The following is a 25,589-nucleotide window of genomic DNA, read 5'->3' on the forward strand; positions in this document are numbered from 1 at the left end:
GCTGCATTACATTTTCCGGCACTTTATCACAATCAGTATTGTGGGCGATATACTGACAGGGAAACGTCCTAGAAGCGACATTTCGGGGCAGACTGATTCATTTACTTTACTAGTTTATTCCTGCAATATAGTTAGAGATCAGTTCCACAGCTACAGGCAAGAGGTCTGTGATAGAACATGATGGTACAATACCTCAGTAATACCCGGGCCACAAAGAAGCTGCCGCGTCCCGAGGAGCCAATGTCCGGCTGTGTGCAGGGATGTGACCGGCTTTATCCATCAGCAGCCCGGGTGTGGGGGATTGCTGGGAGGGTAGTACTGCTGAGCCGGCAAGGGATATTGAGAGTAGTAGTGCGGTGAGCTGACGACCCTGGGCATTGGTGATTAGTCTGCTTCCAATCTGGGGGAACAGAGGCAGGTAATAATCCGACATCAATCTAACAGCGACTGAGCGGGAGAGTAATGGCGAATATCCGATCCTTCAACTGCAAATAACTGAGAATCATCGGCCCAAAGCGCCAACCAATACCCAATAAGTGTTTCCTCCTCCATTTAACACCTTAGTGCCCGTGCTTGTGTAGATTCCCGCTCCACTTCCCCCAGGCCGCAGCGCTCACACCAGGCTCCTATGGAACATATGAGGATTGTCTGAGTCGCAGCAGACACCGCAGAGAGTCAGTATAGGATATGACGTGAGTGAGGAGCCTCCTGCACGTGCAGATGGGTTGTACAGTTTGGTCTATATATGTACACACTGCTCTATAAACTGTACACTGTTGTATATACTGTATTCTCTACTCTATATACTGTACACACCGCTCTATATTGTACACTGCTGTATATACTGTACACTGCTCTATATACTGTACACTTTGGTCTATGTACTGTACACTTTGGTCTATGTACTGTACACACCGCTCTATATTGTACACTGCTCTATATACTGTACACTCTCCTCTATTATCAGTGACACTCATTACACTGCTGACCTGGGCTGTGCAGATTTGATGTTTTGCACCATATATGCTATATAATACAGCTGTGCTCTGTGCAGACGCTGGATTTTGCGTCTCCGCTTTTCTCCCAATATACCCCTTTTGCACAATGGTGGGGGTCACATAAATCCATTAATACTTCACAGTTTCTCCCCGGAGATGTTCATGTGTTTGGTTGAGGAGTCACATTGTGAAGCTGTCGCCTTATCAGAGCTCTTCCCACCATTACAGGCTGCAGCGGTCACAGCTTCACACTGGGTGAGACACGATATTAGGCAGGTGATTGCAATCAGCCCCCGATGTGGATCATCTACCGATGTGGAACAGGTGTTCACCAATACTCTGCACATAGGGGGTACAGTGATATCACAGGTCAGGGAGGTGGCAGTCAGCGGAGGCCGTCGTCTGGAGATGTTGGAGAAGGAGAAGAAACGGAGGAAACGCGCTCTGTTGTCCGGTGTTGGCCGGTAAAGGGCTTTTATCTCGGGTAGGGAAGCACAAGGGGACAGCGGAGCTTCACTCGGACTCAGCTAGGAGGAGGCGGGGCCTGTGTCTAGTGTCAGCCAATAGATGCTCAGGACGGTGCAGCTCAGCAGCCAATCAGTGCGCAGTAAGCCTGTACATATAACAGGCGCCTCCAGCTCCTGTCTCAGTGTTTTCCTAACAGGAGATATTTGTGTTCTAGTTCCGCAGCACATGATGGCAGAGACCGCGCCAGCCGCCGCTCCCCCTCCCGCAGAGCTGGCCGCCAAATCCAAGAAGCAGCCGAAGAAATCCGCCGCCAAGAAAAGCAATAAACCCTCTGGCCCCAGCGTCTCCGAGCTGATCGTCACAGCCGTGTCCGCCTCTAAGGAGCGCAGCGGGGTGTCTCTGGCCGCCCTGAAGAAAGCTCTGTCTGCCGGAGGGTACGATGTGGAGAAGAACAACAGCCGCCTGAAGCTGGCCGTCAAGTCTCTGGTCACCAAGGGCGCCCTCCTCCAGGTGAAGGGCAGCGGCGCCTCCGGGTCCTTCAAGCTGAACAAAAAGCAGGAGACTAAGGACAAAGTGGCCAAGAAGAAGTCAGCAGCTGCGGCCAAGCCCAAGAAACCAGCAGCCAAGAAAGCGGCCAAATCCCCGAAGAAGCCCAAGAAGGCTCCAACCGCGGCCAAGAAGAGTCCGAAAAAGGCCAAGAAGCCCGCAGCTGCCAAGAAAGCGGCCAAGAGCCCCAAGAAGCCGAAAACCACTCCCAAGCCCAAGAAGGTGAGGAAGAGTCCGGCTAAGAAGGCGGCCAAACCCAAAGCTGCCAAGAGTCCGGCTAAGAAGGCTGCGAAAGCCAAGAAGCCCGCGGCTAAGAAATAAGCTGCAGCCACTGTTCTGTTACCACAAAGGCTCTTTTCAGAGCCACCACCCTGTCCTCAGCAGAGCTGTATGATCAGAGCCACCACCCTGTCCTCAGCAGAGCTGTATGATCAGAGCCACCACCCTGTCCTCAACAGAGCTGTATGATCAGAGCCACCACCCTGTCCTCAACAGAGCTGTATGATCAGAGCCACCACCTTGTCCTCAGCAGAATTGTATGATCAGAGCCACCACCCTGTCCCCGCAGAGTTGTATGATCATTGCCACCACCTTGTTCTCAGCAGAGCAGTATGATAAGTGCCACCACCCTGTTCCCGCAGAGCTGTATGATCAGTGCCACCACCGCAGAGTTGTATGATCAGTGCCACCACCCCGTCGCCGCACAGCTGTATGATCAGTGCCTACTGGTGACAATTCTGTGTAATTAATGGACGAAAGGGGGCGATGTGCAGCAGAAATCACAACACTGACATCATCCTAATCAATTGTCACCACTTGTAACCCGCATCTTAGTAATAGGGGTGTGAGGTGATTCCTCCGATGTGAGTGTTGGAGCCTCAGTGACTGATTACAGAGGAGCCACTGTACAGCTCCGGGCACTGGGAATCTAGAACCAGAGCTTCTGCTGTAGAAGCCGCCTGGAGATTTGATGTGATCCTGTGTGTTTCGAGCAGTGGGGAATATCTGAAGTGTGAATCAAGCTGAGCCTTCTGTGCAGTGATTGGTCGCGGACATCACACGTTATTGGCTGCTCACTTTCTACCAAATAACCAATGGTGTGCAGGGGGCGTGTCCACATGAAGCGTGAATAGGAGCAGAGGAGTATAAATACCCTGCTCCCGCCGCTCCCCTCATCACTCCTGTTCTCTTCTATACAGAGCTATGGCCAGAACTAAGCAGACCGCCCGTAAATCCACCGGAGGGAAAGCTCCCCGCAAGCAGCTGGCCACTAAGGCCGCCAGAAAGAGCGCTCCCGCCACTGGCGGCGTGAAGAAGCCGCACAGATACCGGCCAGGGACAGTCGCTCTCCGTGAGATCCGCCGTTACCAGAAGTCCACCGAGCTGCTGATCCGTAAGCTTCCCTTCCAGCGCCTGGTGAGAGAAATCGCCCAGGACTTCAAGACCGATCTGCGCTTCCAGAGCTCGGCCGTCATGGCCCTGCAGGAGGCCAGCGAGGCTTATCTGGTGGGGCTGTTCGAGGACACCAACCTGTGCGCGATCCACGCTAAGAGGGTCACCATCATGCCCAAAGACATCCAGCTGGCCCGCCGGATCCGTGGGGAGAGAGCTTAGATCTGTCCTCCACACCTGACTGTACCACAAAGGCTCTTTTCAGAGCCACCAAATCCTCCCTCAAGACGAGCTGATTCCTAACCTCCGCCACACAGATCTGATCCTGAATGCATCATCCGGACCAAGTTGTCCATTTTTCTGCTGGAGTTTGCAGCAGTTTTCTAGTGGTTTTGCCTAGATAATGTCAATCAGCATCTTAGCGACTTTTCACCCCCCCATTGTAAGTTCTCTTTAAACTGCTGTACCTAGTTTCCTTATATTCCCGGCACTCGGTTATGATGGAATCACAAACCGCATAGTCAATGTTTAAGAACCGCGTCTGCCTTGTGTAGCTCTTGACTCGTTATGCAGTTTGTGAGGGTGTTTTTTTTTATTTTTTATTATGTCATGATACGATTTTATGGGATGCCTGGATATTTCTATTATCTATTAGACTCCTGTATGGAACGTAAGTGGCCAGTGATCGCAGGACACAAACATTTCCGATATCTGTCCGTCCTGAAGCTACGTGTTACAGAAAGACAAAGAACGGGCTCCAGCGTTTAAAGGCTGCAGTGTTAACCACTGAGCCACCGTGCCGCTCAACATATAAAAACTCCCGGAACCAGAGCGCAGGAATAGGAAATTGTAGCCTCTCACTTAGAAGATGTGGGCGGCTGCGGCTCTGAAAAGAGCCTTTGGGTTGTCAGGACAGATTGTTGTTTTTTTTATTTTTTTTTAAGTTAATATATTTGTTTAGAAACCGTTTCTGAGCCACCAACATCTACGTGCAGGGTTACTCTTAGTTTCCTGTGCTGTGATCTTATGTCTCCTTTGCGCTGGTGACTTCTCTATTAGAACGCTCTTGTGTTATTTTCATCGATGAGCAAGACAGACAAATGTGCAGAATGTCGGATGACAATAACGGATATGGTCTGCGGTTCCGGGTAAAGTCCTCTGGTGCTGTGTATGGGCGGATGGTTCTGTTACAACTTTTGGTTTTGAAATCCCCGCTTTGTGGCTTCAGCTTCTTCCTGCCGCTCTTGGTGTCAGGACTGGCGGCTATAGGGCGATGTTTGCGTGCAATGATGGCTTGTTCTAGAGTGCCTCAAATGTATCTGTGGTTTTCCAGATAAGGAAGCAATATTCACTGGATAGCAAAGATGGAGTTCGGTAAAGCTGTGGGTTCCCGGTCAAAGGAGGGGGAAGCCGCATTATTCAGACTCTGGGATATGCGTGTGATCTGGGACTAGGTTTTTTTTTCCGATATCTTGACCTAAAAAGACTAACCTGGTTTTCCAAGCAGATCCCTCTACAGCTCTAATAAGGGGGCAAGTCCAGGCGTTTTGTAAATCTGTTAAGATGTCTAGAAACCTAAGATCGTGCTATTATTTGGCGCTGATTAGTATCGGGCTCAGCGTCTCTGCAGGGTACAATATCCCCTGTACAGCTGCCTGTAGTATCGGTCACAGCCTGGGACGTGTCAGCTGGGAGGACAGGACCCGGTGTTATCAGCGGGGTAGTATAGCTGCCCCTACCGGAATACCAGCGATTGCCGCTACAACAGAGGGGCCGGTAATAATCTGACGGACAAAGAACAGAGATTGAGCGGGAAATTCAAAATCACCAACGGATCTGTAATCAGCCAATGAGGGAGAGACATCCGCAGTCGCCGACCAATACCAGATACAGGAATATCCGCCTCTATGTAACTCCTTAGTGGCCGTGTGTGCGCTGATCCCCACTACACACTTGCTTTACAGAAGCGGCGACTTCCCCCACCCGAGACCCGGCAGCGTCACATCAGGCTCCTGGCCGAACGTAGGAGACTAGTCTTAGTCGGGCTGTGATAGGATCAACGCGGACACCACAGGAAGAGCAGATTGAGGGTCGCTCGCAGAACTCAGCGTCAGAAGAATAATCTGCAGATGGCTGAAAATGAGCCCTTATTGGGGGAGGACTTTGTGCAGTGATTGGGACGGATAATGGCTATTTCCCCATAAATCCAGGAAGCGGCTAGTCAGCTGTGCCAGGACTGTAAACCCTGCAGCTCGGAAGGCTGTGCACTCAGTGAGATGTCTCGGTAGTAGCAGCACCCAGTGTTCTATGAAGAGCCGGCTTCCCTCAGCTTTGTCCCCTGTATAAACTGTACTTATCCCTCTTGTGTGTGATCTCAGTAACATGACGCCGGATCATTCACATCACGCCATGAATCTCTGCTCTGTGGTGACCGCAGTACAGTGGAGCACGGAACGTGTATAGATACTTCTATATACCGCCTGGCGCTGTGTTAGCGGTAGTTAGTGATGTGACGTTCATGAACGAGCCGGCTCTTCACTGTGAACGATATGAGCCGGCACCTATCAGTGAGCTGCTTGTTATCTAGTGGCTCTCTGCTCTCCTCCCTTCATTGTGCTGCTGACATCAGCCTGGTGGTGGAGGGGGAGGAGAGGAGCCAGGAGAGACTGTGTGCTGGAGGGGGAGAGAGGAAAGCTGCTGCTGAAAGTACTCAAATCCAAAAATAAGTCTAGAATTGCCATGAAAAACACGCAACAAGACTCAAACCACAATGTTCAATAATATTAAATGCAGTAATGTTTATTAATAATTACAAAAAAACAATTTTTACCAGCAAAAAACCTCCAAATGTAAATGGAGCGTATATATCCACATAACATCAATAAAAAAAAACAACTGAGGAATCAATAGCAAAAAATGCCCATACAAAAGGACCTGTCTTTTAATGAGCTGCAACCTGTCAGAAAATGTGACCGTGGTGCACAGAGCTCAATGAGCATCGGTGGTGGAATAAATAGAGCTTTAATTAGTTAATTACTGCCACACAGCATGTATATTAGCGCTCACTACCTCTATCAAATTGTACCGATAAAGATTACAATTACAGAGTGGACAGGGCAAGCTAAGGATAAACTCACATGAGGTATGATGTCCGTGTCTCCGTTCCTATACCCCGTTGCACATTTTTTGCATTTGTTTGATGTTCTTATAATGAAAAATAATATAAACAATGTTAATCTGTTAATGTTAACTAAAAGGTTTTGTGTCATTATTTTGATGAGATTACTGAAGAGCCGATTCAAGAGCCGAAAGGGCCGATTCCCAAAAAAAACCCCGAAGTCCCATCACTAGTTATCGGACACTAGTGTGAACCCTTCCCTAGATCAGCGGTGCGGCTCTTCGGAGGAGGATCTGGGTGGCTCTTGGAAGAGCCTTTGGGTGTGTGGACAGGGGAGATCGGCAGCAGCGCTCACTTGCTCTTGCTCGCCTTGCTGCTCTCGGTCTTCTTGGGCAGCAGCACGGCCTGGATGTTGGGCAGGACGCCCCCCTGGGCGATGGTCACCCCACCCAGCAGCCTGTTCAGCTCCTCGTCATTGCGCACCGCCAGCTGCAGGTGTCGGGGGATGATGCGGGTCTTCTTGTTGTCCCGGGCAGCATTGCCTGCCAATTCCAGGATCTCAGCGGTCAGATACTCCAGCACAGCGGCCAGATAAACCGGAGCGCCGGCGCCCACCCTCTCGGCGTAGTTGCCCTTGCGGAGAAGCCTGTGCACACGGCCGACTGGGAACTGCAGTCCTGCCCGGGATGAGCGGGTCTTGGCCTTAGCGCGGACCTTTCCTCCTTGCTTGCCGCGTCCAGACATGATGAAGATAATGTCAGAAAATTGTGTGGAGGCAAGACCGTGTTCGCTGGTTTCTATAGGCTGATGCCCCGCCTTCCTACCCTGTCATTGGACGGATCTGAATCTGCCAATAGCGAAGAGAATTGAGGAGCTACCAATGAGCTACAGGGGGCGGAGCTAATAACAGTTCATTTCATGTAAATCTCTATGTTCCCCTACATAGCGCTGTACATGCCCGGATTGTGTTGTGTACCCCTGTAATGCGTTATTCCCCACGTACCTTCCATATAGAACTCCATGTAGTGATGCATCCTACAAAATAGAGCTTTGATCACACAGCTCTGCCGGACAATAGGTGATGGCTCTAACAAGAGCCTTTGTGATAATACAACAACCCATCTGCACGTGCAGGAGGCTCCTCACTCACGTAATATCCTATACTGACTCCCCGCTGTAACTGCTCCGATCCAACCAGACTCAGACAAGCCTCATATATTTCATAGGAGCCTGGTGTGAGCGCTGCGGCCTGGGGTGGGGAAAGTGTAGCGGGAATCTGCACAAACACGGGCACTAAGGTGTTAAATGGAGGAGGAAACACTTATTGGGTATTGATTGGCGCTTTGGGCCGATGATTCTCTGTCATTTGCAGTTGAAGGATCGGTTATTCGCCATTATTCTCCCGCTCAATCGCTGCTAGATTGATGTCGGATTATTACCTGCCTCTGTTCCCCCAGATTGGAAGCAGGCTAATCACCAATGCCCAGGGTCGTCAGCTCACCGCACTACTACTCTCACTATCTCTTGCCGGCTCAGCAGTACTATCCTCTCAGCAATCCCCCACACCCGGGCTGCTGATGGATAAAGCCGGTCACATCCCTGCACACAGCCGGACATTGGCTCCTCAGGAGGTGGTAGCTTCTTTGTGGCCCGGGTATTACTGAGGTATTGTACCATCATGTTCTATCACAGACCTCTTGCCTGTAGCTGTGATTAGGGTTGAGCGAAACGGGTCGATCATTTTCAAAAGTCGCCGACTTTTGGCTAAGTCGGCGTCTCATGAAACCCGATCCGACCCCTGTGCTTGTCGGCCATGCGGTACGCGACTTTCGCGCCAAAGTCGCGTTTCAATGACGCGAAAAGCGCCATTTCTCAGCCAATGAAGGTGAACGCAGAGTGTGGGCAGCGTGATGACATAGATCCTGGTCCCCACCATCTTAGAGAAGGGCATTGCAGTGATTGGCTTGCTGTCTGCGGCGTCACAGGGGCTATAAAGGGGCGTTCCCGCCGACCGCCATCTTACTGCTGCTGATCTGAGCTTAGGGACAGGTTGCTGCCGCTTCGTCAGAAGCAGGGAGAGCGTTAGGCAGGGTCCACTAACCACCAAACCGCTTGTGCTGCAGCGATTTCCACTGTCCAACACCACCTTCGGTGTGCAGGAACAGTGGAAGCTATTTTTTTTTTTTTTTCCCCTCAGCGCTGTAGCTCATTGGGCTGCCCTAGAAGGCTCCGTGATAGCTGTATTGCTGTGTGTACGCCACTGTGGAAACCAACTGCTTTTTTCAAAGCACATATCCTCTTGTTCCTTCCTTTCTGCACAGCTATCTTTTTTGTTTGTCCACACTTTTTATTTAATTTGTGCATCAGTCCACTCCTATTGCTGCCTGCCATACCTGGCTTACATTACTGCAGGGAGATAGTAATTGTAGGACAGTTTTTTTTTTTTTTTGTTTTTTTTTTGTGGGAGATTAAGATTGGCATTTCTGCTACAGTGCCATCCCTGTGTGTGCCATCTCTCACTGAGTGGGCCATAGAAAGCCTATTTATTTTTTCCGTGATTTGTGTTCTAAAATCTACCTCAACACAGAAACACTACATCAATCAGTGGGAGAAAAATATTGGCCTCAGTCAGGGCTTGTGTGCCACTGCTGTGTGTGCGCTATCATTCAGTGGGCTATAGCAAGCCTATATTTTTTTTTTTTTTTTTTTTTTAATATTATTTGGTTTCAAAAGTCTCCCTGAAAAAAAAAAAAAACCTAAAAAAACAGTGGGAGAGTAATATTGCCCTTTCAGCTTGTGTGCCAGTCTTGACTCCTGGGTGTGCCACCTCTCTCCCTCTCATTCAGTGGGCCATAGAAAGCCTATTTATTTTTTTTTTTAAATATTATTGGGTTTCTAAAGTCTCCCTGAAAAAAACAAAAAATACATAAAAAAACAGTGGGAGAGTAATATTGCCCTTTCAGCTTGTGTGCCAGTCTTGACTCCTGGGTGTGCCACCTCTCTCCCTTTCATTCAGTGGGCCATAGAAAGCCTATTTTTTTTTTTTTAATATTATTTGGTTTCTAATTCTCCCTGAAAAAAAAAAAAAAACCTAAAAAAACAGTGGGAGAGTAATATTGCCCTTTCAGCTTGTGTGCCAGTCTTGACTCCTGGGTGTGCCACCTCTCTCCCTCTCATTCAGTGGGCCATAGAAAGCCTATTTATTTTTTTTTTTAAATATTATTGGGTTTCTAAAGTCTCCCTGAAAAAACAAAAAATACATAAAAAAACAGTGGGAGAGTAATATTGCCCTTTCAGCTTGTGTGCCAGTCTTGACTCCTGGGTGTGCCACCTCTCTCCCTTTCATTCAGTGGGCCATAGAAAGCCTATTTATTTTTTCCGTGATTTGTGTTCTAAATTCTACCTCAACACAAAAACACTACATCAATCAGTGGGAGAAAAATATTGGCCTCAGTAAGGGCTTGTGTGCCACTGCTGTGTGTGCTATCTCTCATTCAGTGGGCTATAGCAAGCCTATTTTTTTTTTTTTTTTTTTTTTTTTTAATATTATTTGGTTTCTAAAGTCTCCCTGAAAAAAAAAAAAAACCTAAAAAAACAGTGGGAGAGTAATATTGCCCTTTCAGCTTGTGTGCCAGTCTTGACTCCTGGGTGTGCCACCTCTCTCCCTCTCATTCAGTGGGCCATAGAAAGCCTATTTATTTTTTTTTTTAAATATTATTGGGTTTCTAAAGTCTCCCTGAAAAAAACAAAAAATACATAAAAAAACAGTGGGAGAGTAATATTGCCCTTTCAGCTTGTGTGCCAGTCTTGACTCCTGGGTGTGCCACCTCTCTCCCTCTCATTCAGTGGGCCATAGAAAGCCTATTTATTTTTTTTTTTAAATATTATTGGGTTTCTAAAGTCTCCCTGAAAAAAACAAAAAATACATAAAAAAACAGTGGGAGAGTAATATTGCCCTTTCAGCTTGTGTGCCAGTCTTGACTCCTGGGTGTGCCACCTCTCTCCCTTTCATTCAGTGGGCCATAGAAAGCCTATTTTTTTTTTTTTTAATATTATTTGGTTTCTAATTCTCCCTGAAAAAAAAAAAAAAACCTAAAAAAACAGTGGGAGAGTAATATTGCCCTTTCAGCTTGTGTGCCAGTCTTGACTCCTGGGTGTGCCACCTCTCTCCCTCTCATTCAGTGGGCCATAGAAAGCCTATTTATTTTTTTTTTAAAATATTATTGGGTTTCTAAAGTCTCCCTGAAAAAACAAAAAATACATAAAAAAACAGTGGGAGAGTAATATTGCCCTTTCAGCTTGTGTGCCAGTCTTGACTCCTGGGTGTGCCACCTCTCTCCCTTTCATTCAGTGGGCCATAGAAAGCCTATTTATTTTTTCCGTGATTTGTGTTCTAAATTCTACCTCAACACAAAAACACTACATCAATCAGTGGGAGAAAAATATTGGCCTCAGTAAGGGCTTGTGTGCCACTGCTGTGTGTGCTATCTCTCATTCAGTGGGCTATAGCAAGCCTATTTTTTTTTTTTTTTTTTTTTTTTTAATATTATTTGGTTTCTAATTCTCCCTGAAAAAAAAAAAAAAACCTAAAAAAACAGTGGGAGAGTAATATTGCCCTTTCAGCTTGTGTGCCAGTCTTGACTCCTGGGTGTGCCACCTCTCTCCCTCTCATTCAGTGGGCCATAGAAAGCCTATTTATTTTTTTTTTAAAATATTATTGGGTTTCTAAAGTCTCCCTGAAAAAACAAAAAATACATAAAAAAACAGTGGGAGAGTAATATTGCCCTTTCAGCTTGTGTGCCAGTCTTGACTCCTGGGTGTGCCACCTCTCTCCCTTTCATTCAGTGGGCCATAGAAAGCCTATTTTTTTTTTTTTTAATATTATTTGGTTTCTAATTCTCCCTGAAAAAAAAAAAAAAACCTAAAAAAACAGTGGGAGAGTAATATTGCCCTTTCAGCTTGTGTGCCAGTCTTGACTCCTGGGTGTGCCACCTCTCTCCCTTTCATTCAGTGGGCCATAGAAAGCCTTTTTTTTTTTTGGTTTTTTTAATATTATTTGGTTTCTAAAGTCTCCCTGAAAAAAACAAAAAAAACATAAAAAACAGTGGGAGAGTAATATTGCCCTTTCAGCTTGTGCGCCAGTCTTGACTCCTGGTTGTGCCACCTCTCTCTCTCTAATTGTGGGCCATAGAAAGCCTTTTTTTTTTTTTTTTTAATATTATTTGGTTTCTAAAGTCTCCCTGAGAAAAAAAAATAAATAAATTAGGTGGGAGATTAATATTGACATTAGTGCTTGAGTGACAGTCCTGCGTGTGTGTCATCTCTGTGATTTTGTGCCACAGAAAACAGAGTGTGTAACATTGTGCCTGATTTTCCTTGTGGTCTCACCAACCTGTTAAGGGATATTGAAATCATACTGAAGTTATAGCTCACCGTGTAAGTTGTTTGATAGCAACAAATAAAGTTACTTTGGTTAAGATTTTAAAACAATGAGGAAGTCTGGTGCAAGAGGTCGTCGTGGGCGTTCATTGTCAGCTGGTAATGATGGTAGTGGTAGTGGAGCATCAGGTGGTCGTGGGGATAAAAATATTCCACCTAAGTCTGGAGCTGTGGAGCCAGTTTCGTCGTCAGGCTACACAAGGCCTCGAACGCTCTCTTTTCTGGGAGTAGGAAAACCGCTTTTAAAGGCGGAGCAGCAACAGCAAGTTTTGGCTTACATTGCAGACTCAGCCTCTAGCTCTTTTGCCTCCTCTTCCGAAACTGGTAAATGTAAAAGCAGCGCGTCGCTTGTGGATGTTCACGGTCAGGGACAAGTCGCTTCCTTGTCCTCCTCAGCAAAAACTACAACAAGAGAGAAGGATGCAGCAGGCGACACAACGGGTCACTCCATGGAGCTCTTTACACATACCGTCCCTGGCTTAGAAAGTGAAACATTTAACAGGCCATGCCCATTACAAGTATATTCTGACATGGAGTGCACTGATGCACAGCCACAGCCAGAGTACTATGCTGCTCCTTTGACTCAGACCACCACATTGCCCTCTCAGGGTACAGATCCACAATCAGACCCTGATGAGACTATGTTGCCCCGCCACGAACGCTATACCACCGACCGACACAGTGACACAGACGAAGTTGCACACGAGCTCGAAGAGGAGGTAATAGATGACCCAGTTATTGACCCCGATTGGCAGCCATTGGGGGAACAGGGTGCAGGCGGCAGTAGTTCAGAAGCGGAGGTGGAGGAGGGGCCGCAGCAGGCATCAACATCGCAACAGGTTCCATCTGCCGGGCCCGTATCTGGACCAAAACGCGTGTCAAAGCCAAAACCTGTTGGAGCACAGCGTTGCCATCCGGTTAAAGCTCAGTCTGCAATCCCTGAAAAGGGATCAGAGTCTAGGAAGAGTGCAGTCTGGCATTTTTTTAAACAACATCCAACTGATCAGCGCAAAGTCATCTGTCAAAAATGTTCAACTAGCTTAAGCAGAGGTCAGAATCTGAAAAGTCTAAATACTAGTTGCATGCATAGACACTTAACCACCATGCATTCTCAAGCCTGGACTAACTACCAAACGTCCCTCAAGGTTGTAGCACCCTCGGCCAATGAAGCTAGTCAGCAACGCAACATCCCTTCCGTCACTGTAAGGCCACCATTTTCCGCACCACCGGCAGTATCTGTGCAGGTTTCTTTGCCAGCCAAAAGCAGTCAGGGTCAGGGAATCACCAGTTTTGTAGGAGGAAATATTGCATGTAGGGCACCGGCGGAAACAATACCGTCTCCAACCGTCTCTCAGTCTGCCATGTCCACCGGCACACCCGAAAGTTCCACGATCTACAGCTCTCCAGTCCAGCTCACCCTACATGAGACTCTGGTTAGAAAAAGGAAGTACTTATCCTCGCATCCGCGTACACAGGGTTTTAACGCCCACATAGCTAGACTAATCTCGTTAGAGATGATGCCCTACCGGTTAGTTGAAAGCGAAGCTTTCAAAGCCCTGATGGAGTACGCTGAACCACGATACGAGCTACCCAGTCGACACTTTTTTTCCAGAAAAGCCATCCCAGCCCTGCACCAGCATGTTAAACAGCGCATCGTCCATGCACTCAGGCAATCTGTGAGTACAAAGGTGCACCTGACTACAGATGCATGGACCAGTAGGCATGGCCAGGGACGTTATGTGTCCATCACGGCACACTGGGTGAATGTGGTGGATGCAGGGTCCACAGGCGACATCAATTTAGGGACAGTTGTGCCTAGCCCACGGTCTAGGAAACAGTTGGCTGTAGGCGTTCGCACCCCCTCCTCCTCCTCCTCGTCCTCCTGCAGAAGCTACAGCTCTTCCACAGAACGCAGTCGGCCAACCACTCCATCGGCAGATGACACTGTTGCACACCAGTTGTCCCATTATGGGCCAGCTACTGCCAAGCGTCAGCAGGCTGTATTGGCTATGAAGTGTTTGGGCGACAACAGACACACCGCGGAAGTTCTGTCCGAGTTCTTGCAACAAGAAACGCAGTCGTGGCTGGGCACAGTAGATCTTGAGGCAGGCAAGGTAGTGAGTGATAACGGAAGGAATTTCATGGCTGCCATCTCCCTTTCCCAACTGAAACACATTCCTTGCCTGGCTCACACCTTAAACCTGGTGGTGCAGTGCTTATTGAAAACTTATCCTGGGTTCTCCGACCTGCTCCTCAAAGTGCGTGCACTTTGCTCACATATCCGACGTTCGCCTGTACACGCCAGCCGTATGCAGACCTATCAGCGGTCTTTGAACCTTCCCCAGCATCGCCTAATCATAGACGTTGCAACAAGGTGGAACTCAACACTGCACATGCTTCAGAGACTGTGCGAACAGAGGCGTGCTGTTATTTATTTGTGGGAGGATACACGGGCAGGCAGTAGGATGGCAGACATGGAGTTGTCAGGTGTGCAGTGGTCGAAGATACAAGACATGTGTCAAGTCCTTCAGTGTTTTGAGGAATGCACACGGCTGGTTAGTGCAGACAACGCCGTAATAAGCATGAGCATCCCCCTAATGCGTCTGCTGATGCAAAGTTTGACGCACATAAAGGAGCAGGCGTCTGCACCAGAGGAAGAGGGAAGCCTTGATGACAGTCAGCCATTGTCTGGTCAGGGCAGTGTACAGGACGAGGTAGCGGGCGAAGAGGAGGTGGAGGACGAGGAGGATGATGGGGATGAGTATATTTTTAATGCGGAAACTTTCACGGGGGCACAGGAAATTGGTTGCGTGTCACGGCCGGGTTCTGGTTTTTTGAGGGACACAAGTGACGTAGATTTGCCTGCAACTGCCCCTCAACCAATCACAACCGGAGATTTGACAAGTGGAACTTTGGCCCACATGGCGGATTATGCCTTACGTATCCTACAAAGGGACACACGCATTACGAAAATGATGAACGATGACGATTACTGGTTGGCCTGCCTCCTTGATCCACGCTATAAAGGCAAATTGCAAAATGTTATGCCACATGAGAACTTGGAACTAATATTAGCAACCAAACAATCAACTCTTGTTGACCGTTTGCTTCAGGCATTCCCAGCACACAGCGCACGTGATCGTTCTCACACGAGCTCCAGGGGGCAGCAGACTAGGAGTGTTAGGGGTGCACACATCAGAAGTGGCGTTGGACAGAGGGGTTTTCTGACCAGGTTGTGGAGTGATTTTGCTATGACCGCAGACAGGACAGGTACTGCTGCATCAATTGAAAGTGACAGGAGACAACATTTGTCCAGTATGGTTACTAACAATTTTTCATCCCTTATCGATGTTCTCCCTCAACCGTCATTCCCATTTGATTACTGGGCCTCCAAATTAGACACCTGGCCAGAATTGGCAGAATATGCATTGCAGGAGCTTGCTTGCCCGGCAGCAAGTGTCCTATCAGAAAGAGTATTCAGTGCTGCAGGGTCAATATTAACCGAAAAAAGGACTCGTCTGGCTACCCAAAATGTTGACGATCTAACATTCATTAAAATGAACCACAACTGGATTTCAAAATCTTTTGCCCCACCTTGCCCGGCCGACACCTAGCTTTCCTATGAAAAGCTCTTGCCTGTGAATTACTTTTCTAATGTCTAATTTGCTGCTGCAGATTGTACAGCATACGACATGTTTACACCTCCCTAAATGGCCAAACTCCCCACACGGGGCCGTGGTATCGCGACTTGGCGCAAGCACCCGTGAGACTGCTGTTTGTCTGAAGAGGTGGGTGTGCTCGCTTTTGGTTGACGGCATTGCTACTGGGTCCCTCATAGTACAATGTAGTGTCTCTGGCGGTGGTGGTGCGCACCCAACGTCAGACACACCGTTGTAACATGAGTGGCCCTGGGGCGGTCCCGCCGGCCTCAAGAGAGTTCCCCCCTACCCCAGCTCAAACTGGGCTGTACTACGTGCAAAATTATGTCGCACAGCTCCACCAATCTTTAGTCTATTCGCTGACATCATTCAATGTCTGGCACTGACAATACAAATTTGTAGACATCTATGATGCAACTTAAAGTAGTCTGTGTCTGTGTCCTATATTGGCACCATTAAATAGTTACTGCCAAATTACTATGTCAGAAACACAGCAGATGAGCCCACCCCTGTACCTAAGTATGCCATCTTTTTTTTTGTTTTGGTTGTTTTGCGAGACATTAACATCTATTTATATTTTGGGAGTACTGGGACAGACACTCCTTGCACTACTCCTCCACTCAGCACCAAGCTGCCTGCCCGTGTATCCATGTAACCGCTGTAAAACTGCCATGAGCCTATTGTTTGTTATTTTAGGCCTTTGATAGCCTGTCTGCGGTCCCTACTCCTCCACTGACCACCAAGCTGCCTGCCCGTGTATCCATGTAACCGCTGTAAAACTGCCATGAGCCTATTGTTTGTTATTTTAGGCCTTTGAAGCCTTTCTGCGCTCCCTCCTTCCACTAGTCCTCCACTGACCAGACCACTGCTGCCCGTGTACCCCTGGAACCAATTTTAAAGTGCCTACAGCCAGCCCATTTTATTGTGTTAGGCCTTCGAAGCCTGTCTGCGGTCCATACTTCCACTAGTCCTCCACTGACCAGACCACTGCTGCCCGTGTACCCCTGGAACCAATTTTAAAGTGCCTACAGCCAGCCCATTTTATTGTGTTAGGCCTTCGAAGCCTGTCTGCGGTCCATACTTCCACTAGGCCTCCACTGACCAGACCACTGCTGCCCGTGTACCCCTGGAACCAATTTTAAAGTGCCTACAGCCAGCCCATTTTATTGTGTTAGGCCTTCGAAGCCTGTCTGCGGTCCCTCCTTCCACTAGGCCTCCACTGACCAGACCACTGCTGCCCGTGTACCCCTGGAACCAATTTTAAAGTGCCTACAGCCAGCCCATTTTATTGTGTTAGGCCTTCGAAGCCTGTCTGCGGTCCCTCCTTCCACTAGGCCTCCACTGACCAGACCACTGCTGCCCGTGTACCCCTGGAACCAATTTTAAAGTGCCTACAGCCAGCCCATTTTATTGTGTTAGGCCTTCGAAGCCTGTCTGCGGTCCCTCCTTCCACTAGGCCTCCACTGACCAGACCACTGCTGCCCGTGTACCCCTGGAACCAATTTTAAAGTGCCTACAGCCAGCCCATTTTATTGTGTTAGGCCTTCGAAGCCTGTCTGCGGTCCCTCCTTCCACTAGGCCTCCACTGACCAGACCACTGCTGCCCGTGTACCCCTGGAACCAATTTTAAAGTGCCTACAGCCAGCCCATTTTATTGTGTTAGGCCTTCGAAGCCTGTCTGCGGTCCATACTTCCACTAGGCCTCCACTGACCAGACCACTGCTGCCCGTGTACCCCTGGAACCAATTTTAAAGTGCCTACAGCCAGCCCATTTTATTGTGTTAGGCCTTCGAAGCCTGTCTGCGGTCCCTCCTTCCACTAGGCCTCCACTGACCAGACCACTGCTGCCCGTGTACCCCTGGAACCAATTTTAAAGTGCCTACAGCCAGCCCATTTTATTGTGTTAGGCCTTCGAAGCCTGTCTGCGGTCCCTCCTTCCACTAGGCCTCCACTGACCAGACCACTGCTGCCCGTGTACCCCTGGAACCAATTTTAAAGTGCCTACAGCCAGCCCATTTTATTGTGTTAGGCCTTCGAAGCCTGTCTGCGGTCCATACTTCCACTAGGCCTCCACTGACCAGACCACTGCTGCCCGTGTACCCCTGGAACCAATTTTAAAGTGCCTACAGCCAGCCCATTTTATTGTGTTAGGCCTTCGAAGCCTGTCTGCGGTCCATACTTCCACTAGGCCTCCACTGACCAGACCACTGCTGCCCGTGTACCCCTGGAACCAATTTTAAAGTGCCTACAGCCAGCCCATTTTATTGTGTTAGGCCTTCGAAGCCTGTCTGCGGTCCATACTTCCACTAGTCCTCCACTGACCAGACCACTGCTGCCCGTGTACCCCTGGAACCAATTTTAAAGTGCCTACAGCCAGCCCATTTTATTGTGTTAGGCCTTCGAAGCCTGTCTGCGGTCCATACTTTAAATACTCCTCCACTCACCACCAAGCTGCCTGCCCGTGTATCCATGTAACCGCTGTAAAACTGCCATGAGCCTATTGTTTGTTATGTTAGGCCTTTGATAGCCTGTCTGCGGTCCTTACTTTAAATACTCCTCCACTCACCACCTAGCTGCCTGTGTATCCATGTAACCGATGTAAAACTGCCATGACTGCCTACTGTTTGTTATTTTAGGCCTTTGATAGCCTGTCTGCGGCCCCTACTTGCAATACTCCTCCACTGACCACAATGCTGCCTGGAGTGCCTGCCTGTGTATCCATGTAACCGATGTAAAACTGCCATGACTGCCTACTGTTTGTTATTTTAGGCCTTTGATAGCCTGTCTGCGGCCCCTACTTGCAATACTCCTCCACTGAGCACAATGCTGCCTGGAGTGCCTGCCTGTGTATCCATGTAACCGATGTAAAACTGCCATGACTGCCTACTGTTTGTTATTTTAGGCCTTTGATAGCCTGTCTGCAGCCCCTACTTGCAATACTCCTCCACTGACCACACCAATGCTGCCCGTGTACCCCTGGAACCTATTTAAAAGTTCATAGAGCCTAGTTATATATTTTATTTACTATTAATAAGGCCATGATGGACTACGCTGTACCACGCTACAAGCTAACCAGTCGACACTTCTTTTGCGAGAAAAGCCATCCCAACCCTCCACCAGCATGTAGAAGACCGCATTGTCCATGCACTCTGGCAATCTGTGAGTACAAAGGTGCACCTGACAACAGACGCATGGACCTGTAGGCATGGCCACGGAAGATTACGTGTCCATTACGGCGCAATGGGTTAATGTGGTGGATGCATGGTCCACAGGGGACAGCCTACTAAGTCTGTCTGCAGTCCCTAATTCAAATTGTCCTCCACTGTCTAAATCGGAACTTCCACCTTCTGGCTTTCGGCCTATAGTATCAGAAATTAAACTGCATTTGGCCTTCAACTTTGGTTAGGGCCTACTAACGGCTTCTGCCCCTCCCTGGTGTTGTCCTCAACTAAATAAAGCTGAGCTTCAACCTTCCGGCTCTCATTAAGTGGTTTTAAAAAAAAAAAAATTGGTGGTTAGGGCCTACTAACGGCTTCTGCCCCTCCCTGGTGTTGTCCTCAACTAAATAAAGCTGAGCTTCAACCTTCCGGCTCTCATTATGTGGTTTAAAAAAAAAAAATGGTGGTTAGGGCCTACTAACGGCTTCTGCCCCTCCCTGGTGTTGTCCTCAACTAAATAAAGCTGAGCTTCAACCTTCCGGCTCTCATTAAGTGGTTTTAAAAAAAAAATGGTGGTTAGGGCCTACTAACGGCTTCTGCCCCTCCCTGGTGTTGTCCTCAACTAAATAAAGCTGAGCTTCAACCTTCCGGCTCTCATTAAGTGGTTTTTAAAAAAAAATGGTGGTTAGGGCCTACTAACGGCTTCTGCCCCTCCCTGGTGTTGTCCTCAACTAAATAAAGCTGAGCTTCAACCTTCCGGCTCTCATTAAGTGGTTTTAAAAAAAAAAAAAATGGTGGTTAGGGCCTACTAACGGCTTCTGCCCCTCCCTGGTGTTGTCCTCAACTAAATAAAGCTGAGCTTCAACCTTCCGGCTCTCATTATGTGGTTTTAAAAAAAAAAATGGTGGTTAGGGCCTACTAACGGCTTCTGCCCCTCCCTGGTGTTGTCCTCAACTAAATAAAGCTGAGCTTCAACCTTCCGGCTCTCATTAAGTGGTTTTTAAAAAAAAATGGTGGTTAGGGCCTACTAACGGCTTCTGCCCCTCCCTGGTGTTGTCCTCAACTAAATAAAGCTGAGCTTCAACCTTCCGGCTCTCATTAAGTGGTTTTAAAAAAAAAAAAATTGGTGGTTAGGGCCTACTAACGGCTTCTGCCCCTCCCTGGTGTTGTCCTCAACTAAATAAAGCTGAGCTTCAACCTTCCGGCTCTCATTATGTGGTTTAAAAAAAAAAAATGGTGGTTAGGGCCTACTAACGGCTTCTGCCCCTCCCTGGTGTTGTCCTCAACTAAATAAAGCTGAGCTTCAACCTTCCGGCTCTCATTAAGTGGTTTTAAAAAAAAAATGGTGGTTAGGGCCTACTAACGGCTTCTGCCCCTCCCTGGTGTTGTCCTCAACTAAATAAAGCTGAGCTTCAACCTTCCGGCTCTCATTATGTGGTTTTAAAAAAAAAAAAAATGGTGGTTAGGGCCTACTAACGGCTTCTGCCCCTCCCTGGTGTTGTCCTCAACTAAATAAAGCTGAGCTTCAACCTTCCGGCTCTCATTAAGTGGTTTTAAAAAAAAAATGGTGGTTAGGGCCTACTAACGGCTTCTGCCCCTCCCTGGTGTTGTCCTCAACTAAATAAAGCTGAGCTTCAACCTTCCGGCTCTCATTATGTGGTTTTAAAAAAAAAATGGTGGTTAGGGCCTACTAACGGCTTCTGCCCCTCCCTGGTGTTGTCCTCAACTAAATAAAGCTGAGCTTCAACCTTCCGGCTCTCATTAAGTGGTTTTTAAAAAAAAATGGTGGTTAGGGCCTACTAACGGCTTCTGCCCCTCCCTGGTGTTGTCCTCAACTAAATAAAGCTGAGCTTCAACCTTCCGGCTCTCATTAAGTGGTTTTAAAAAAAAAAAAATTGGTGGTTAGGGCCTACTAACGGCTTCTGCCCCTCCCTGGTGTTGTCCTCAACTAAATAAAGCTGAGCTTCAACCTTCCGGCTCTCATTATGTGGTTTAAAAAAAAAAAATGGTGGTTAGGGCCTACTAACGGCTTCTGCCCCTCCCTGGTGTTGTCCTCAACTAAATAAAGCTGAGCTTCAACCTTCCGGCTCTCATTAAGTGGTTTTAAAAAAAAAATGGTGGTTAGGGCCTACTAACGGCTTCTGCCCCTCCCTGGTGTTGTCCTCAACTAAATAAAGCTGAGCTTCAACCTTCCGGCTCTCATTATGTGGTTTTAAAAAAAAAAAAAATGGTGGTTAGGGCCTACTAACGGCTTCTGCCCCTCCCTGGTGTTGTCCTCAACTAAATAAAGCTGAGCTTCAACCTTCCGGCTCTCATTAAGTGGTTTTAAAAAAAAAATGGTGGTTAGGGCCTACTAACGGCTTCTGCCCCTCCCTGGTGTTGTCCTCAACTAAATAAAGCTGAGCTTCAACCTTCCGGCTCTCATTATGTGGTTTTAAAAAAAAAATGGTGGTTAGGGCCTACTAACGGCTTCTGCCCCTCCCTGGTGTTGTCCTCAACTAAATAAAGCTGAGCTTCAACCTTCCGGCTCTCATTAAGTGGTTTTAAAAAAAAAAAAAATGGTGGTTAGGGCCTACTAACGGCTTCTGCCCCTCCCTGGTGTTGCCCTCAACTAAATAAAGCTGAGCTTCAACCTTCTGCTCCAAATTACCATTTTAAAAAATGCAATAGGCTTTTCCGGCCTACTAAAGGTGTCTGCCCCTCCCTGGTGTTGTCCTCAACTGAACAAAGCTGAGCTTCCACATTCTGGCTTTCGCCCTATACTATCAGATATTAAACTGCATTTGGCCTACTAGTGTGGTTAGGCCCTTGAAACAGTGTCTGCTGCTCTTGGGTTTGCTACTCCACTGAACAAAGCAATGCCGCCTGTTTAGTCCTGTTACCAATTTTGAACTGCATGTAGCCTACTTTATTCTTTGGCCCTATATCTGTTTCCTCCTCATCCTGCCCATTGCCCAGCCACTGCTAAATGAGTCTGCTGGTACATTGACCTAGACCACTACATTCCCCTTGTACTCTACACAGCCAGAATCTGACCCTGCTGAAAGTAAGGTTCCCCTTCCCGCATGTTATACCACCTTACACAGGGACAAAGAGGAAGGTGCAGATGAAAGTGCAGGTTCCTTCATCAGGTGGGGGGGCATACTCGTTGGCGACGTCACTGGCACAGGGCCCCTCAGAGTACGCAAAAGTGTCGCTGCTGGTGGGAGGCGCCCCCGCCATGCAAACACACCGCCGTACTTTGAGGGGCCCTGTGCCAGTGGCAATGCGAACGAGTGGGCCCCCCCTGCTTGCTCAGGATCACAGCACTTGCAACTTTTAAATACTTACCTTTCCCTGCAACACCGCCGTGACGTAGTCCGCATTTCCTGGGCCCACGAAAAACTTGAGCCAGCCCTACTCCCCCCACAACTTTCCCCCAATTCCTTATGCCCAACTATTATTATACAGTTAATTAAGATTGGCAAGCTTCAGAAACAAGAATGGATGTTTTTGGCATTAAAATGGGCACTGTAGGTGTTTTCCTGGCCTCCACTCACTGCCGACTATGCTTCCCCATTGACTTGCATTGGGTTTCGTGTTTCGGTCGATCCCCGACTTTTAGCGATAATCGGCCGACTGCACTCGACTCGACTCTGGACAAAATCGGGTTTCCCAAAACCCTACTCGATCTTAAAAAAATGAAAGTCGCTCAACCCTAGCTGTGATCTCTACCTAGATTGCAGGAATAAACTAGTAAAGTAGATGAATCAGTCTGCCCCGAAATGTCGCTTCTATGACGTTTCCCTGTCAGTATATCGCCCACAATACTGATTGTGATAAAGTGCCGGAAAATGTAATGCAGCCGTCTCCGGGTCAGACACACGGGACACATCTCCCCATCTCCGGCAGTAACAACCACTGACAGCACGGAGGCCACTGATCCCCGGAGAGACTTCATCCTCTTAGGAGCCTCCTGATGCTTCCTTCACTGTTGAATCTACACATGCAGATCATTGCGGAAGATGCCTACACTGCGCTGACAGTGACGCCCGACATCCATTATCCATTACTCGGAGAACCCAGCGCCAAAATAAGAGGCAGGACTTATTCAAATCTTTGAAAATGGGCTGTTTGCCCACTTTGATGCCAGTGCGGATGCCTAAAACCCATTTGGGCCAGGCTAACAGGACCTTTGTTAGATGCAGGGCATCACTATCTATGGATTCTAAGTGTGAGATCAGCGGCCCAAAGTCATATAACCCCTTAAAAACATCAGCTACTTATTCAAATATGTGACAATCAGCTGTTTGCCCACTTTGATGCCAGTTCTGGCGGCCAGAACCCATTTGGGCCAGGCTGGAGGTGCCTGGTTTTGATGTGGGGCTCCCTGTTCCATATGTCTGCAGTGTGACATCAGTGGCCTAAAAGTCATTTAACCCTTTCTTCAACGCTCTTTGGTGCCCATATATGTGCTAGTTTTATTGGGGTTTTTTTTGTAGCTGTTTTTAAGTGTATTCAAATCAGCGAACCTCCGTGCATTGCATGTTATTCTTGTGACGCTTATTTGTTTTTATTAAACCGATAACAGAAAAAAAAAAAAATTGCCGAATAAGACACCAACTTCAGATCCGAACAAGGAATAAGAAAACAACTTCAGCCTTGTCCCCGACATCCATTACTCGGAGAACCCAGCGCCAACATAAGAGGCAGTCTGTTAGAAGTTCCTTATTATTGTAGGACTTCCCACAGACACAGCAGGACATGTTGGTCATGAATAGTGAGGGGCGAGCAGTCCTTACTAATATCCGGGGCAGTGGGTCCTCTGCTGCCAATGATCCTGTCAGTAATGAGTGGATGGAGAGGGGCTCATCACCTGTCAGTGCCTTGATGCCGAAGACGTGCTAAGTGATCTCGTTATCTGCCACACCATGAATTGCTAAGAACGAGCAGCTTCTCACCAAATCAGCGGTGCCAACTCCAAAAGCTAAAGAGGAGGGAGCAGCACAAATAGAGGTGGAGCAGTCAGGGCCCCAGTGTGTGTCGGAAGTAAGACAAGTCTCAGGCTGTGACCGATAATCCAGGCAGCGGCATAGGGGGATCTCTCACCTGCATATACACAGCCTGATCCAGTCCTCCATCACAGGATTTTAGGTTTACAATTGAAAGCGCCCCAACTCCTCACTCACGGCTCTTCCTACAGCTGCAGGGGATCAGGTCTTGATATTCCCGGCATTAGTGACATTGCGATAACTGGAGTCCTCATTACTAGCGGCAGAGTTATGGCAGCACAGTCCGAGCACTTGTATTTCTCCAGTCAATACTTCCTCCCAGCACATCATGGATGACATTGCTGTGGTTGGGCCCTGGTGACAGTTACATTGCCAGTGTCAGGCACCTTACCGCTGTCCATATGCTTCCTCTCTTTTCTGCAATACATGATGGGACACTTCCTATCACAGACCTCCTGCCCGTAGCTGTAGAACTGATCCGGAAATGAGGAGACAGGGTGAGATCTGCAGGAATACGCAACATCGGTCTTTCCTGTAATGTCTCTGGCCAGTATGTCGTCCTCCACGATACTGATTGTCTCCAGGTCAGACACGGGCACATCACAGCATTAGGATAACGCGGATTCATTCTCTATAGCCATGAACGAGAACCGAAGCGGATGTTACACCCCCAACCTGGAAAATCTGCAGACTCCTGTTATGGGAAGTAAGCGACCAATGCTCGATCTACACAACCAGATTTCCCGATATCGGTCCGTCCCGTGACCACGTGTTATATGGAGACAAAGAACAGCACAAGGCATCAGCCACTGAGCGGGAGCTGCGAACGTGTTACCAGTGGCAACATTAGCTCCTCCCTCCCGCTCCTGATTGGCTGATTACAGAACGGTTAGGGGGTTTGAATTTCCCGCTGCTTCTAAATGTAATGACGTCAATTCTTCCTCTATAAAGAGAAGAATCCAGAAAGTCTCTATATCAACTCCACCGACCACAAATGTCTCCTGTTATCTAAGAAACAAGAGAATCATTAACAAAACTGAATTATCTGACTAGAAGCGACTGCACAGAGCAACTTACAGAGAAATAACCACAGTATTACTAATACGGACAAGGTTTTCTCTCCCCCAGTTAATCACTTCTATTACTTCTATTACTTCACCTGCTCTTTCCTGTCACTAGACGCAGAGCCCCGGGCGGTGCGATCAGACACCTCGGGGAGAAGGGACACATCAGCAGTCACAGCTCTCATGTAGGCGGGGTGGTGGCTCTTAGAAGAGCCTTTGGGGTGATGGCGGAGCAGGGGGAGGAGCAGATCACTTGGCGCTGGTGTACTTGGTGACGGCCTTGGTGCCCTCGGACACGGCGTGCTTGGCCAGCTCTCCGGGCAGCAGCAGGCGCACGGCGGTCTGGATCTCCCGGGAGGTGATGGTGGAGCGCTTGTTGTAGTGAGCCAGGCGGGAGGCTTCCCCTGCGATGCGCTCGAAGATGTCGTTGACGAAGGAGTTCATGATGCCCATGGCCTTAGAGGAAATGCCGGTGTCGGGGTGGACCTGCTTTAGCACCTTGTACACGTAGATGGCGTAGCTCTCCTTCCTGCTCTTCCTCCGCTTCTTGCCGTCCTTCTTCTGGGTCTTGGTTACGGCTTTCTTGGAGCCCTTCTTGGGGGCTGGAGCAGACTTGGGATCAGCCATAATAAACGCAAATAGTTCTTGTCACAAGTGAGAATGAAAATGATTCTGACTCTCACAGAGCAGCGGAATTTATAGCCGGCCCATGCAAATGAGCACTGATGTCAGATCACTGTGCTATTGGGTGACAAA

General features: G+C 48.3%; 3 protein-coding genes across 3 annotated transcripts; 2 read left to right on the top strand and 1 right to left on the bottom strand.

Annotated features, from left to right (window-relative positions):
* Nucleotides 1–1,542: 1,542 nt before the first annotated feature.
* LOC143773954 (histone H1.01-like) lies at nt 1,543–2,381 on the top strand. Its single transcript, XM_077261257.1, has one exon. The coding sequence runs from the start codon at nt 1,566–1,568 to the stop codon at nt 2,331–2,333; it is 768 nt and encodes a 255-aa protein (XP_077117372.1). The 5' UTR covers nt 1,543–1,565; the 3' UTR covers nt 2,334–2,381.
* Nucleotides 2,382–3,206: 825 nt separating this feature from the next.
* On the top strand, nt 3,207–3,796 carry LOC143773956 (histone H3). Its single transcript, XM_077261258.1, has one exon. The coding sequence runs from the start codon at nt 3,216–3,218 to the stop codon at nt 3,624–3,626; it is 411 nt and encodes a 136-aa protein (XP_077117373.1). The 5' UTR covers nt 3,207–3,215; the 3' UTR covers nt 3,627–3,796.
* A 21,232-nt stretch (nt 3,797–25,028) lies between these two features.
* On the bottom strand, nt 25,029–25,460 carry LOC143773957 (histone H2B 1.1-like). Its single transcript, XM_077261259.1, has one exon. The coding sequence runs from the start codon at nt 25,458–25,460 to the stop codon at nt 25,083–25,085; it is 378 nt and encodes a 125-aa protein (XP_077117374.1). The 3' UTR covers nt 25,029–25,082.
* Nucleotides 25,461–25,589: the final 129 nt, after the last annotated feature.

This window comes from Ranitomeya variabilis, chromosome 5 (assembly GCF_051348905.1).
Source record: "Ranitomeya variabilis isolate aRanVar5 chromosome 5, aRanVar5.hap1, whole genome shotgun sequence".
In the NCBI taxonomy this organism is placed as follows: Eukaryota; Metazoa; Chordata; class Amphibia; order Anura; family Dendrobatidae; genus Ranitomeya; species Ranitomeya variabilis.

Coding starts and splice junctions, on each gene's coding strand:
- LOC143773954 (XM_077261257.1), top strand. CDS start 1,566: ATGCTCAGGACGGTGCAGCTCAGCAGCCAATCAGTGCGCAGTAAGCCT.
- LOC143773957 (XM_077261259.1), bottom strand. CDS start 25,460: ATGGCTGATCCCAAGTCTGCTCCAGCCCCCAAGAAGGGCTCCAAGAAA.
- LOC143773956 (XM_077261258.1), top strand. CDS start 3,216: ATGGCCAGAACTAAGCAGACCGCCCGTAAATCCACCGGAGGGAAAGCT.